Consider the following 15,671-nt stretch of genomic DNA (forward strand, 5'->3'; position numbering starts at 1 on the left):
TGTGCTTAAGCTTTCTGTTGTATTTTGTTGTACAGAGGAAGTGAAACTTCAGCTGTGCTTTGCATATTCTTTTCTTCCATTTCCAAGTAACATCTCCACCAGCTTCTGTATTTCATTCATCTACAAACCAGTTTCACTTTCATTAAACTTCTTAGTTAGGCGTGATGTTAAATTTGCATTTATTTGATATTTGCATGTTGTGTGGTGTTTCCTTTTGTATATTCATCCTGTATGAATTTACAGCGGGATTTACAGGGCTGATGTATTTCCTCACACTTGAAAATACATCAGTGTATCTTTTATATAGAAAAAGGCCCAAGCCTCATTTCTTTCTGCCCTGACTAAATGCCGGGCATAGGTACAATTTAATAGCAACCTTTTAAACTGGTGAGTGACAACTGACTTGGTCACAATTCATTTTTGAGCCCATATCTCTGAATTTTCACTGTCATTATTTAGTTAACGGAAGGTGGGTTATGGAGCTTGGAGGGATGGGGGGGGAAATTGTTACTCAAATGCAGAATCTTTACGTGCAGATCTTGAGTCATTGCAAGACAACAGTCAAGTGAGGATGGATGTTTTGAACGGGAAAGCCCTGTGTTGACTCTCCAGCCTTCAGTTAAAGGACCGTGCTGGGTGCTATTGCTCTTACCTTGTATTTTTGCTTCTCAGAAAGCAAGAGGTGGCAAACACCCAGACACTCACTTCTGTATCTCTTTCTCCACCAGTGCCGGAAAGCGTAGTAGCTGGAAGCTTTGGGAGCTGTTGGCCGTTGCTATGCGGACACCGTTGGGTCCCGACTCGTCCTGAGACTCTCCAGATGACATAGTGCATTAGGCTGACAAACCCACACGTGTTGCGGGTCAGGCAGGCTGCCAAGCGCTCAGCCAGCGGGGAGAAAAGGCATTAGGAATCCCAATAATCCGCACATCAGTCTCCGTGTGCTGCTTGGTCAGTGGAGACCGAGCGAGTGAGCTGTGGAGAGATTGTGGGTATTAAGTGGGATGGGTAATGAAAGGCTGTGCTGGCACTGATGTGAGACTCTTTAAATGGAAAATGACTTTAAATAATGGTGCCAGGGCGGTTGGAGTGATTTGCAGCTGGCACAGGTTCACAGCGTAACTGGTAGTTTTCAGTGAGACTAACCACTTCTTTAGGATGGAGCACCAGAATTGTTTTGAAGAATTAAAAAAAAAAAAAAAATCACAATTGAACTTTGAACTGAATCTGCTTGCTTTCCCTCCTTGGGGCTTGTACCAGAATGATGGCAATTCAGGATTTTTGTTTGTGCATGTGTGTCTGCATGTATTACAGACAAATGCAAGCCATATAAGTGTATTCAAAACTGCAAAATAGTAGTCATCAGGATGATAACAGTGATGATACAGTCAACAATACAATAAAGTGAGCATTTTAGGTTCAAGATTACCTTACCTGAAAACTTTCTTTAAAAAAAGTTTTGTCTGGACACATAGTTATTGTCATCTGCAGATCAGAAGTTGGCTTGCAGAGGACTCAGAAATGTTTCTGTTGTTTTACTTAATTATTCCTGGCTTTTTGTTCTGTAGGATAGTGCTCTCTGCTTGTTTTGTTTGTAAAGGTAGTTGAGTTTCCCTGTCCTACAATGTGCTGGGCACATGCGTGTAACTCACACTGGTACTCCATGGAGGCAACCAACAGTTTACTAAGTAGGTTTCTTCTCAGGCTTTCTAGTTGGGAGGAGGAAGAGCTTTGAATTGAGCATTGTAATATTGTTTCCTGGCAAATTTTGAAACCATCTGGGTCAGTTCCTCATGCCCAGGAGTAATAATTCTGAAAGCAAAAGTTTCTGCGCTCTTGGGCTGTTTTGTTCCCACGGTGCTTAGGCAGCAGCTATTGATGGCAGCCCAGAGCCTGGCTTCTCCTGCTTTCCCGGGGCAGCAGAGCATGCAGATGCAGGATTGCTGCACGTTGTATAGCCTAGATGGAGCCGGACACCCCAAAATGTCAGTTGTACGTCTGTGTTCCGTTATCAGATTGTGTTCAGAGGACACAATGGGGGGAAAAAAACTCCTCTGAGCACGTGGTGGGTGGCCTTTTGAAAATGCAAGCCTGCCTGCCTCATCATCCTTCAGAGTGTCTTTTATTTCTTGCTGTGCTTAGAAAAGCAAACTGATTTGTTGAACAGTAAGGTTTCCTCTGACACCATTGACAGTGACTATTTCATGGCAGATTGTGTTGGGACAGAGGTGTCTGAAGGAGTAGGTCGGGTACCACTTACCGGTACCAGTGGGTACCAGCTCCCTGTGCTGCTGCTGGGTGCTGTGTTGGGTTCCCGGGCAGCAGCAGAGCAGCGTCTGCTCTGCATCGCAGCAGCCCCGACTTAAATGTCTCTTAAATGGCATAGCTGCTGCAGGCTGGAGCTTTGTCGGCAAAGCTGCGTTCCTGGTCGTTCAAGGACTCTTGAAATGTTGCTTTCATATGAAAGGAAATCCTAGCATTGATGTTTCTTTTAATAAAAAGGAGGTTTTGCTTGCTGGAAAAACTCAGTTTCTCTCGTTTAGGTAGAGCCTGCAGTGTCTGATGTAGCTGAATTAAAATTACTGCCTTGCTCAATTGGTGCTTTTTTTCCCCTCTTTTTTATGGCATCCCTAGAGATTTAGGGCCTATTGAGAGTATTCAGCATCTGTTGTAGAAATGTTAGTTTCTCGTTTTGCTTCTACGTGAACTTAGCCTGGCTGGTAAATGATAGAGAAGTCTGTCTTTTTTTTTTTTTTTTTTAATGATACACTGTTCCAGTGTCATGCAAGCATAGTGAAATTTTACTCTGATAAACCAGTCCATCCCTGCGTTGCCAGGGGACTCTGCAAAAGAGTTACTCAGTAGAAATTTCTTAGTTGTTTCTAAGCAAAGCTATCATGCTTCTATCATTCTCTGTCCGCAGGTTAGGTATTGGGGTTATTTGCATTTTTCAAAGAGTAAGTATTATGCAAATTTAAGCATTATGCTTAAGTGGCTGGAAACCCTGTTATGTAGTTCTTGCTAGTGGCTGTTGCTCACAGGTTCATAGGCTGTTTCAGTCCTGTCAGTACTGATATTAGGACAGTATTATTTAAAAGGGTGACAGTGATTGTAAAAAAAAAAAAAGAAAGAGAGAGAGAGAGAGACTCCTGATCTATTTGCATCAGACCTGATTCTAAAACTTGGACTCTAAGTTTAAAATGTCAGTCTCCAAGTTTATAGAAATTCATCTTGTTTCAAAGGTAAAAAAATTTGCCTTCCATTTGCTAATAAAAGTTATGGATATTGGAAATGTGTTGTCCAAACACAAATTCTGCACCGATGATACTGGTATGCGGCTTCAAAACCTTAAAATCTCATTCAGCTCTAGCTGCACAACAGGTGGTGTTTTAGACCCGTTATTTAAATGTTTATTATTTTGCAGATATAGATTAGACCATATTAAATTTTCTCTTAAAGAAAAGAATTACATTTAATAGCCTCTTTGGGAATGGTACTATACATGCAATGCCACGTTATTAGCCATTGAATGTCGATACGTGCTCAAATTTGGAGATCCTTGAGCATGTTAAAAGAGAGAATGCTCTTATAACTCATCTTCCTGTAAGAGAAAACTATGGGTTTTTCTTCGTGCTTACCCAACAGCATGCTTTTGGAAATATTTTACTTTTTAGTTCTAGTACAAACTTTTGGGGAGGGGATCAACTTCAGAATTTGACTGACATCTCTTTTTTTTTTTTTGTAGAGAGCTCATTTTCTCAGCATCTCTTCTTTTTCTTGCTCATTCTCGAAGTTTGGTTTCTTTCCTACTGTGGTTTTGATTCATGAAACTTGAGTATCCCAAAACCTGGAGCCAGATGCTCCCGGGTGGAACATGTCAAGCTGGATTAAAGGATGGTGTATACATGACAATTTCTGTTGCTACTCAAGATTTCAGTGTCTGAAACTGAAATATATATTTTTTAGCAGCAGTGATAAAGCACTTTTATAACACCAAGTCTGGCATTCCTAGTTTTCAGCTTTAGTTAGAGTTGCTGAAACTATTATTTTCCTCAGATTTTCATTCTTTTAATTTATAATACAATAACCACGAGCAGTTGCATCAGGGAAACTACATGTTAAATTTTCATCAGACTCGTTTATATACTCATATTGCCAACTGCACCTTTTTGCTCAACAGGAGGTTTTGAGCCTCTTCACTTTCCTCGGGAGTATACATAGCTTAATAAACAGTCAAATAGGAAGAAGTATTTAAGTAATTGGTTTTGTTGTAAATCTGAGTATTTTATTATTCACATCTCAGTTGCTGCCAGCTTTATGAACAGTTCTCAAATTTTTGCTAGTGAGAGCAGCTTATTTTTGACAAGCAAGTAAAATGGCCTTAGTTTTATCATCATTCTGGTGGTGGTAGGCGAATAAATTTTGTGCTGAGATCAGTGAATTTTCCATAACAATTTTGTAAGTCCATGTAAATCATGGAATATGATTTACATGTCAGGTGTGTCCAGAGATGAAAACACCAGAAGCAGCTGCACAACAAATTTTACCGTTTTGGTGTAAAACCTGCTGAAGTACTGATTTGAATTTTCAGTGATGGATTAACCTGATGCTCTGAGTGGGTCAGCAAATGGGTCAATAACGTGATGAGGGCAGTTGCATTAAGTTTCTAGAAATGAAGCTTGTGCAGCACTTGCAACGTATGACTAAAATTACTGGTGACCAAAAAAATTCGCATACCTAGGAAAAATGATTTCGTAATCTCAAGGCCATCTTTTCAAGTTCGGGCTTGGTGATCTTTACATTTACAGTTGCATCTCATTTTGTAAGCACTCAGTTGTGGATTTTGTATATATTAACACAACTTTTCTATTGCAGTAGAACTTTTTCCCTACTAATGCAATAAATAAATAGGGGGCAATGCATTTTTCTGAATGCTTAGCCGTGAACCAAACTGCTACTGGTGGTAAGCAAATGCTTAGGCAGAAAGCAAGAAGGGGAGTTGTAAAATTGTTCTGATTCAACTGGAATTTAGGGTGATGTTGCAATTGGGAATTGATGCTAATTTAATCTATTACGTATTGCAAATCTTGTTTTAAGCAGGAGAGATGTGTTGTGCTCTTTTTTCTTAAGTTCTGATGTTTTTTTTTAATGGGCCATTAAAAATTTTAGTAGAAAATTATTATTTATGTAAAATAGTGGATCAAGTAAGCATCTGAAAAACTGTAGTTCTGGCTATTTATTTTTGTCTTAGATTTTATGTATAGTCATGAATCAGAAATAGCTTTATAATACTTGTAAGCATATTTGGACAGTTCTGCTTCCTCATCAAACGCCAGAACGTGCTTAAAATGTGGTAAATTTGGTGGTTTGCCAGTTCTTTACTCATTTTACCTTTATTTAAAAGGGTGGTCAACTTCTTATTTGTTTAAGGAAACGTGCTTTATTTTGTAATGAAAGCAGAAAAAGGTAATCCTTCAAGGATATTCCTATCGGAATTAGTTCCAGCAGATGAATGCAGGTGCACCCTAACCAGTGTACACAGCTCTACACAATAGCAAGGCAGTGCTGAATATAATGTGTGTGTGTGTGTGTGTATGTATATATATATATATATCTTTGAGCAACCACAAGCTCCTGCAGTGCAGGTGTCGGGGCTGCAGCCTCCACCTATAGCTCCAGGGACGGAGCCGAGACCAGCCGGGAGCTGTCGTTGGAGCGGGTCTCTGCCAGGGATTCGGACTAGGCAGAGAAAGCAGCTGCAGGGTGAGCGTCTGCTGGACAGCCTCGGGGCTTTCGCTGGTGCTGGTTAGCCGCTGCAGATTAGATATGAAATTGTCTCCTGTTGCAGCTCATATAGGTGCTACAGATGAGAGGATGGGTGAGGCTGCCAGCAACGCCTGGGCTTCCAGGCAGAAAGCAGAAACAGAGCAGTATTTCTTCAAAAACTTCGGCATGACTTTTGTTTTGTCTCCTGCAGACATAGTAAGTTAAATTTTTTGCTATTAGTGGTTAAGTAAACCTCAAGCTCTCTTCCAATAACTGATACTTAGCATTGTTATTCACCATCACTGCTATTTTCCCTCTATGCTCTGGTATCAAAGAAACCTGAAGAACAACTTGTGTTTAACTCTTCCTTTTGCCATCTTGTGATTTCAAATTAAATAGCTGCAGAAGGGGAGAGTTGTTGCTTTTGAGAAACACTGTTTTGCAGAAGACCTTGTGCAGACGGCCCTTCATTCTCGAGAATGTACAGGAGCTTTTGTTGCTACTGTTTACACTACTTGGTATCACGAACCCTCCACAGAGGCACATCAGAATAAACCTGTAGTCCAAAACATGTGCACCGCACAGTGTTAGACAACATGCCCTGTCCTTGAGAGCGTTCAAGGCCAGGTTGGATGGGGCTTTGAGCAACCTGGTCTAGTGGGAGGTGCCCCTGTCCAGGGCAGGGGAGTTGGAACTAGATGGTCCTTAAGGTCCCTTCCAACCCAAACCATTCTATGATCTTTTTTTTGAATTCTCTTTATAAGGGTGTGTAGTAGAGAAGAACAGAGACCCAGGGCACTAAGGTAAGCAGAGCCTGTGAGACGGGGTGGAGAAGACTTAAGTTTAAGATCAATCTCTGGCTCAGTACTCTTTAACCAGAAAGCCCAGGCTGTGATTTATCGGTTTTTCTTGGGGAGAGCGGGGAGAGCTTTTGTGCAAGTTCTGTGTACTTGCAAAAATGCAAACACTGGTGCTTCTCCACTGAAAATTTTCCAACAAATTCCCAAATTATCCCATTGTCTACCTTTGGGCTCTTTTGCTGGAAGCCCACCAGGTCCTAAGTCTGGCTGTGCAAGGAGCACCATATAAGATGGTTTGTATTTAATTTGGTATGAGACTGATAGTCCCAATTTGCTTTCATGTTTGGATTTGTGGTAGTGCCTATGTGACCAATTACAAGAAACGTTATTTGTGGTTTTCAGTTCTGTACTGTATTAGAATGGGTGTTTTGAGAACTTATGTGACTACTTGCAGCTTTGGCATGGCACAATTCTGGTCAAGCTGCTTCCAAAAACATCTTACGGCCCTGCCTTCAGACGATTTTGTGATAGGATTATATGAAATAACGTATATTAAAAAAGAACTGTAAAAGTATTGAAAAAGCTATTACACTGTGCTGTTGAGCAGTTATACTGAAATAGTTTAATAGATCAGTTCTGGAACTCGCTTAGTACTGGATTTGTGATTGTTAGCATATTTTCACTAAAAGAGTCAGAAACATGAGCTGCAGAATCCATGCAGTGGTAACTCTTGGAATCAAACTCTTGGATTTCTACACTTTGATGTAAATATGCCCAAATAATTAAAAATAAGCAATGCTAAGGCTTCTGTAACTAGTAAGAATTGACTATTCTTTTTACAGGCATCGTTCAGAGAGGCTCAGCTACCCTACAGTGGCAGTGACTAGTAATGCCTGTCCCATTGTGTAAAGGGAGGTGGCAGCTTGCATTCCTTTTAAAAACTTTCCCATTATTAATTTGATTAAAAAAAAAAATGGGGGGAAAATTGAAGAAAAGCAGGTTTTGACTCTAAAAGGCAGGGGAGCTGGTAGCTTTGTGAAACGACTAAACATTAAGTACTGCGAATAATTTTGAACTTTAAAAAAGTTTAAAACCAGAAGTACTATGGGGGTGTTCAAACTATCAGAAATGACCTGAAGTCTAAAACAAACTTCTGGTCGACAAACATAAAGTTTAAAATACTCTTCTTCTGAAATCTGAACAGCTCAAGGTTTGTTGTTGTGGCCAGAAATAGTTATCGCAAAGCTGAGGCTCCTTTATCTCTGTGTTGCCTGTTCTTGACTCTTCAGAGGAGATGGGTGTCAGCGGGCTTGGATGGTCAAGGAGGACGTCGAATAACTTGTTGGAGGCTTTCTGGAAGTGGCTGTACACTTTAAAATGTACTTAGTTTATTTTGTGGCACACAATTTTTTTGTTTGTTTGTGTGAAGCTGTTACTTTCTGTTTTTTCCCAAACGTGCAGACCAAACAGTCAGAGTCTTTCAAACACATTGCTGTGCCCTTCTGCATAAGGTTAGAGCAAATGCTGATTTCTTCTTCAGCTGAAAGATAACCCTGTCTTGCTGGCAATGCTGTGAAAAAACACCTGCAGCCCAGAAGTGGATGTTCCTTGGATTAGCTCCTTTATTTCTAAACATCTATCTTCCAAATAAAAACACAGCATTAGCATATCAGTGTTTAAGGAAACCTCTATTCTTTCAACAAAATACTGCTCAATCTATTCCTTGCTGTTTGTCCTTATAGTTGTCATTTACAGTTTTTATTGTTCCTTGTGGTTTTGTATTACAGGCAGAGCTTCTCAGATAAATGTATACAGCTTCCATACTGCTTTGCAGTTGTGCACTAAGGACAATTTATCCATTCATCCTTTTTCTTGTTGCTAAAAAGAACCGTGTGCTCATCATAAATGAGCTGGAAAATACACATGCAAGAATGAGTGTTTGCACTGTCACCTTTATGGCTTAATTTCTCCAAAGCTTTGGTTCTTCTGGATGTCAGACTCTTAAGGTGATGTTAATTTTTTTTTTTTTTTGGTATGTGTTCATGGGTTTCTAACCTTGCTTTACAGTATTGCTCAGAAGTAGCTTATTGTATGATTGGTCTGGCACTAACTGTTTCATAAACACTCACGTAAATACATTTAGTCTTGTTTTTTTGTTGTTCTTTGAGCAACAATAAATTAATGTGTGACTAGGATTATTAAAATAATCATGTACTTCACACTGCACAGTGTATGAAACACATTTTCTCAAAGAAACGGCGAGCCGTGCAGAGGTCTGCCCGTATCGCCTCTTGCATCAAAGCCAGAACAGCATGAAATTATCCAAATCCTCGGTACTTCACGTTACATGAGGCTTTTGACTCTGAAATCCCACTTGATGCCGCTTTCATTCTTCTGATAACATAGTTGTAGGAAAGTAAGAGCAATTGTAATTAGATCCACATTTCTGGGGATTGCTGGAGTCCTTCAAGGTCTCTGTGTGCTGCTGTGGGTATAATAAAGCCCCTGCTCCGCAGTGTCTGCAGGGGGTGGGTGGCTTGCCTTTTCTCAAGGCAGTGGGGCCAAAGAAATCCCAAACAGATACAGAAATTAGGGTCACATGAAAAATATGGTGTGACTTATCCTCCTATATCCCTGTTGAGATCCAGGTCTGAGTAACTACCATGTGTTGGATGTGTGGTGTGATTTGTGCTGCTCTACTCCAAAGCCCAGTTGCAGGGGTTAGGAGTGGAGCAGCTGAATTCCTGGGTGTCAGTGCTTTGGATTTGGTCCCGAGACAGGCTTTAAGGGGAAGCTTTGAGATACAGAAGAAAATGCAGGTGGTGAAGCACTGTGAGATACTTGCCAGAACCTTAAAAGTACATATTTTTTTTCTGTTTTCAAGAGCACGGTAACATAGGCAGTGAGCCCTTGATGAAGGGTCTTGCTTTTATTCTGCTTCCCATGAGCCAAACATCCCGCTGTCACTTAATATGACAATTTTGGGTATGGTATTTGCAGTCATAAGGTTTCTGTGCAGATCTGTTATTAAATGACACACACATATACTCTTCACTACCTTTTATGATAGCTGATGGTAAAGACCTAGGTGCCGAATGCTTGGAAGAGACAAATATATTTCAGCTTTTTTATGCATCCATATATTGTGCAAATATCTGCTCCTGTGTTGTAAACTACAGTTTAACTAATGTGAAACAATGTATTTGTCCTAACGTAACCTTGAAAGCACAATTTTATTTAGTTTAATTGCTCTTAGAGGGGGAGAAGACAATCCTTTTTATGTTGAAGAAAGGAAAAGATAATGTTCATTTATTTGTCACATCAGTGTGGTGGATCTTGATGGTTGAGTCTTTACCCAGGCTGTCACTTAAATTAGGGGAAAATCATCCAAGCGAAGCGTAACTTTACCTTAATGTCCAGGTAGAAGGAAACATACCCATTTCAGATGGTTGCACTGAAAACTTGTTCTTACATTGTTCATCTGTTGGCATTATCTGCTGGCATGTGTTATTGCACGGTAGTGGCTTCTCTGTTTTTGAAAGCACTCACCTGATACTAGGTGCAGAGTTGGCCTAAGTAATGATGCCCTCCAAGGTGTAATAGGACATTTTGATTTGTAGGGACACAGGTTTGGGGGGAATGAAGCAGAATCTCTTGTAGCAGACATTGGGCAGTGCTGGTGTCAGAGGGACCCAGCATGGACCGGGGAACAGAGCTGGAAAACGCTCGTCTTCTTCCTCTTATTGGGAAGACCCGGTGGCCTGCAAGAAGCAGCAGAGCATCGTGGCTCAGCATTTGATGTCTGCTTAGGAATTCAAGAACCAAGTGTAATACTAAATATTGCATCTCTTCAAATAATTTTTTGGAAGTTGGGACTTGTTAACTGTGATTTGTGTGTAATGTTGATACTTTCAACTTTCTAGTAAATGACAACATAGTTATTCCTGAAGTGCGAGTGCTAGTTAGAAAGCTTGGGAGAGGCTGAGTTGGGATTTGATTTTTGTCACTCAGATGGATTCTTTGTTTATACGAACCATTTAATGTTGGCAGAAAGTAAGCTGCTGACCAGATTTGGGGTTAAAAAATGGTTGACGCTTGTTTCTGCAGCTGAATTTAGAAGTGGCTTCAACTTTCTGTTCAGGTTGTTCTGCTCAAGTGATAACTGATTTTAATATAATAGTGGTGTATTTGGAATGAAACATTCTGTTTTGAGATTACAGAAGAAAAAAAAGGCCAGCTGGAACACAAAATTAAGGGTAGGGAGTCTCAAACACATTGTGGTGTTCAAAAACAGAAAAAGAAAAAAAGGGATCTTTCTGTTCTTATGACTCCAAGTTCTGCGGTAGAAGCCAGAGCATGTTAAATCATTGTAGCCCAAGTGGGAATGAGGCTTGTTTCTCTCCACTGATATTTTTATTTTCCTTCCTTGTTCAAATTCTGAAAGGGAAGATAACTAAGATCCACTGCAAAGTATTATTGAATTTACTTCTTTCCTTATTTCTAGAAGGCAGCGCGAGCAACCTGCTGTCACAGCTGGGGAAGAACTGGTAACGCCCGTGCGGAGGGCGGCAGCTTTGAGAAACAGCGTGACTGGGATATGGCACGCGTGGCTGGAGAGGCAGGAGCGGTGTCTGGAGGGATGGTCTGCGCGAGGGGTGCTAGACTAGTTCAGTGTTAGCCCTTGAAGTGTGTTTTCGGTAGGCAGGGGAACTTGGAGCAAGTTTTGGATATTGCAGCTACTCCACTCGACTGTGGTTACTATGGTTATAGTTTGCTGTGGTTAAAAATGCGCTGCTCTACTTGCTTTGCTTGGCATTTTTGTAAAGAGCTTGTAACCAGTGTATCCTGGCTGTAGTGTCAGTGTGGGCCTTATTTGAAGGATTTTATTACTCCTGTTATCATTACTATGTGTATGCCAGTTGCTTAACTTATGTGTTTTTTAACTTTCCTAAGCTTGCTGCTAGTGTGAGTGAAATGGCCAGATTAGGAATTGGAAAGCTATTGGATTATTTGCGTTAGTTAAAAAAATAAATAAATAAAATAAATCTCTTCTAGTAGTACAGCAGATCTTGACACGTGCTTAGTGTTGACCAAAGTCTCAGCAGCTTTCTGCTCCCTCCCTCGGTGTGGCAGGAGAAGGCCCATCGGCAGGTCCCCTGCCTGCCCGCTGCTGCCTGCTCTCTTCCCTTTCAGTTTGGGGTTTGCCCTTAGCAGCGAGCCGTCGTGGCCTGTAAGGAGGAATGTGCAAATACAGGTTTTGCAGAAGTTGTGCTAGTTATGTCAGTGGCTGACCAGAAAATGATAAAACTTAATAAATGCAGTGTGGTGTCACAGGCACAGGTAAGGAGCGGGAGGGCACAGGGCGAAGTGTCTCTGCAGGAGCGCTTTAGGGCTGGTCTTTTTTGGATTCCAACCTTCCCTAGGGAAATGCAATGTGGCTTATGCATGTATTTTTTTTTATTTTAGTTGAAGTTTCCATTAAAAACTTGTTTCTGCATTCAAACGGTGCAGCACTCCCGCCACAGGAACAGCAGCTCGGTAGCTGCAGAGGTTGGATGTAAGGCTTGGAAATAGCATCGCCAACGGACACATCAGTCATGCGAAGTAGAAAAACTGTGAAGGTGCTCTCAGCTTCTTGAATTGGGATTTCCCACGAATGGCTCGGGTTTCTGCCTTAGCTGGTTGTGTAAACAGCAAATAACTGTAAGTCTGGGCAGAAGTGGCAGCTTCAAGCGGTGAGGTTAATCATGTATAAAAAGAGATGGTATCTGCCCTCTCTTTGAAGATTTCTTGACACTTTATCTCTCTTCTTTTTTCCCCCTTTTTTTTTTTTTTGAGTAGGTGGTTAGCAAGTTGCTTGACACAACCTAATGTTGTCAGCTTTTAGTGTGGTTGCATCAATCTGAAAAATCTTTTCCATGTAACCAGAACACTTTTTCTTATGTGTTTATTCTCGGTCATACAGACAGAAATTGCTGTATGTGGGGTTTCAAATGTGAGGATGCTAAATATCTTCGCTGTTCTGTGGAACAGGTAACTGCTTGATCTGATCTGCAAAACATTTCAGCATCATAGTTGTGATAGCTGACGACCACATCGTCTTTGTTCACTCAGAAATGTACGCGGATTGAGCATAAAATGAGTTATAGTTTCTGTGTTGGGTGAAAAATCCAAATGCCAGTTGTATTGGGGCAGGTCAGGGGCCTAATTGCAACCTGTTGCATAGACTTTATAACAAGCTGAAATGAACAAGTGAAATGAAATATTTGGGTATATCTGGCTTCAGTAAGAGCATCTTGGTACCATGAAACAGAAAACCAGCACCGAGAGAGGCGTACTAGATACTTGGATTTTCCTGTGACAGGGAGTAGAATTTCTCTGGGTGTTCCATTATCTGTATGTATCATCTCTAAATGCAGATGTTGCATGTGAGTAATTAGTGTTTTCTATGTTTATTTTTTTAAAACACATGAAACCACTAAGTAGTTTCTTAAGAAAGTCTCTCTGGGTGTTTGTAGTAAACACTGGGTGCAGGTACAGAGCTCTGCAGCAGAAACCCTTGGGTTCCCGTGTTCCAGTAGTAGACTTAATGGTACTTGCATACTACTTTCATTGACAATCTGTTGTAGTCTAATCTCGGCAGAAAATTTGAATTGTATTTATGACCAATATAACGGCTATGGACAAGCATGAGCAACTGTTGCCATTAGTATTCAGCTCATAATGGAACACTAATGGAGCTGATAACCTGGTTTACTTCCCCCCCCTTAAGCTGCGTGGGAGTAGGGAACATAAATGATTCTGTCATGTTGAAGAGGTCGAATCGATCCTGAATGGTCAGAGTGTTCAGAGTATAAACTGCTTTTTGATATGCCAGGACAGGAGGGAGAGGTTTCGAGTTGTTAAGCTGAGAGGAGTGAGAGTTTGGATGAGGAATGCAGAAGAGAAGAAGGTACGAATTTCTGTGAGACTATCTGAGGATCGGTAACCAAGGTACGGGTTACATACGAAGCTATTTTTTGTTGTATAAGTCGTAACTTGAAATGGAAATAGTCTTTGAAAGACAGTTTGCTTGTGTATTTTGTCCAAGCACCATTGGGGACTGTAGGCAATTGTGTGAAGACGGTGTGTCGGAGGCTGGCACGGCCGTTCCCTCGTGGAAGCCTGAATGCCCGCTTGTCTTCTCTGCTGCTGCCAGTGAGCGTTGGTCCCAGCCCTCAAGACAAAGTCATCTCAGTTACCTTCTCTTGTTCTTTGTTATTTGTGTGAGATTCACTGCTTCAGGGAACCAGAAGCTCATTTGAAAAAATCAAATTGAAAGATATGAAGGAGACCGATGTTTATCAGGAAACTTATTTTTATCACTCTCTCTGTTCCTTCTCTTAAAGTGTAGCCACAGTGTGTGGCTGGCAGCTTCTTGAAAGCTGCTTTTTCACTATTGTCCCCCAAAATTGGCTGTGATCTCATGATATGGGTGGAAGAAAGGGAGCATTATATTTAAGAATGTTAGATGAGGCTAAAAACTGATGAAACAGCAGTTTGGAGTGTGTCTTAATTTTAAAATTTCTGTCTTGTTTGGTAGTAGCAGTAGTACTTCAGATTAAATAAGGACATCCATTTGGTTCTTTATAAGTGGAGTATTCTTCCCTGGTTGCTGAAATAAATTTTTACGCTGCTTTTGGTGAAGTTATTTTTACTGTGTAACATTGACTATAGATGTCTCTTTCTTGTCATTATAGAAAACCTAGAATAAACTCTCAGTTGGTGGCACAACAAGTTGCCCAGCAATATGCAACCCCACCACCGCCTAAGAAGGAGAAGAAGGAGAAAGTGGAAAAACAAGACAAAGAAAAACCTGACAAAGAGAAGGAAATTAGTCCAAGTGTTACAAAGAAGAACACTAACAAGAAGACTAAGTAAGTTTGAAGGATGCACTATTAAATGTGGAGTGATTTCAGTAGCACTGTGCATTAATTGTGCGGTTAATCTGACGTCATACTCTTCCTCTTCCCTCCAATTCTTACAGACCAAAGTCAGATATTGTGAAAGATCCTCCTAGCGAAGCGAACAGTATACAGTCTGGGAATACTACAACAAAGACCAGCGACTCAAATCACACTTCAAGGTAACTTTATACTAAAGTTAAGCTCTCAATATCTGAGAACTGTGTTAAATAGCAGACCCTGTTCTTTTGATGGACAGAGGGTACTGTCTAACCCACAGGGTCTGCCAGCGTTAGTATGGCAGGATCAGCAGTGGATCAGAGCCTTCTCCATGTACAGGCACTCGAACACTCTGCCGGTGAGGAGAGGTTCAGGCGTTGGAAGTATTTGTTCTGTTGTCCACTCAGTTTTTGTTTCTGTGCTAAAATAATTGTATTGTCAAGTGGTCAGTAATGCTTTTGGCTGTAGAACACAGTGGGTGAAAAACAGTAACCAGAAATCATACTGGTCTTTATCAAATTCTTATCACTTGATAGCAGTAACAAAGGTTACATTTTTACTTTCTTATCCGTAATTCAGTCACCGTAATCGTCAAGATAGTTTTCCATGTTTATGGGAATTAAAAGACTGCATGAACAGATTTGCTAGAATCCTGCATTCAACAAAAAGCATGAATGGTTGGCTTCATATTTGTCTAACTTTCAAATGAGTAGCTATCTATGGAGAGAGATGTATTCGTAATCTTGCTTATACTGCTATTCCATGCTTGTTTAAGTGGTGTCTTGTGCTTTACTTCTTAAATCAAAAATTCTGCATCAAAGAACAGTTTTTATATTATTGAACTTGCCTACAAGAGGCAGAATTCAACCGGATGCTTTACCAACATGGGCTGTATAAGAATTGCATCTCTCTTTCAAATGTGCAGCAATAAGTATTTTATACTGAAGCCACATGAACTGAAGCAATATTAGTTAGCTGCGCACAGTTGTAAAGCACATGGGAAATATGGTTTGCACTGCTGTTAGCATTAAGGTTGGCAAGACGTGACTCTGCAGAAAACTGTTGTCTTAAAACATTTTCATGCTATTATTTAAAAACTTTCAAGAGAGGGAATATCCTTTACATAGTAACTCACTTGACTGTAGTGAGGGCAGCGTGAGAT

The 15,671-nt window shown here is 40.7% G+C and overlaps 1 protein-coding gene across 1 annotated transcript in view; it reads left to right on the plus strand.

Moving 5' to 3' along the window:
* The window catches only part of RYBP (RING1 and YY1 binding protein), a 51,501-nt gene that overhangs the window by 31,901 nt on the left and 3,929 nt on the right, over window positions 1-15,671 (plus strand). The window contains 2 exon segments of the mRNA XM_009883610.1: window positions 14,306-14,482; window positions 14,593-14,691. Coding sequence (XP_009881912.1) covers window positions 14,306-14,482; window positions 14,593-14,691 — 276 coding nt within the window.

Source organism: Charadrius vociferus, unplaced genomic scaffold, assembly GCF_000708025.1.
Source record: "Charadrius vociferus isolate BGI_N301 unplaced genomic scaffold, ASM70802v2 scaffold324, whole genome shotgun sequence".
NCBI classification, from domain to species: domain Eukaryota; kingdom Metazoa; phylum Chordata; class Aves; order Charadriiformes; family Charadriidae; genus Charadrius; species Charadrius vociferus.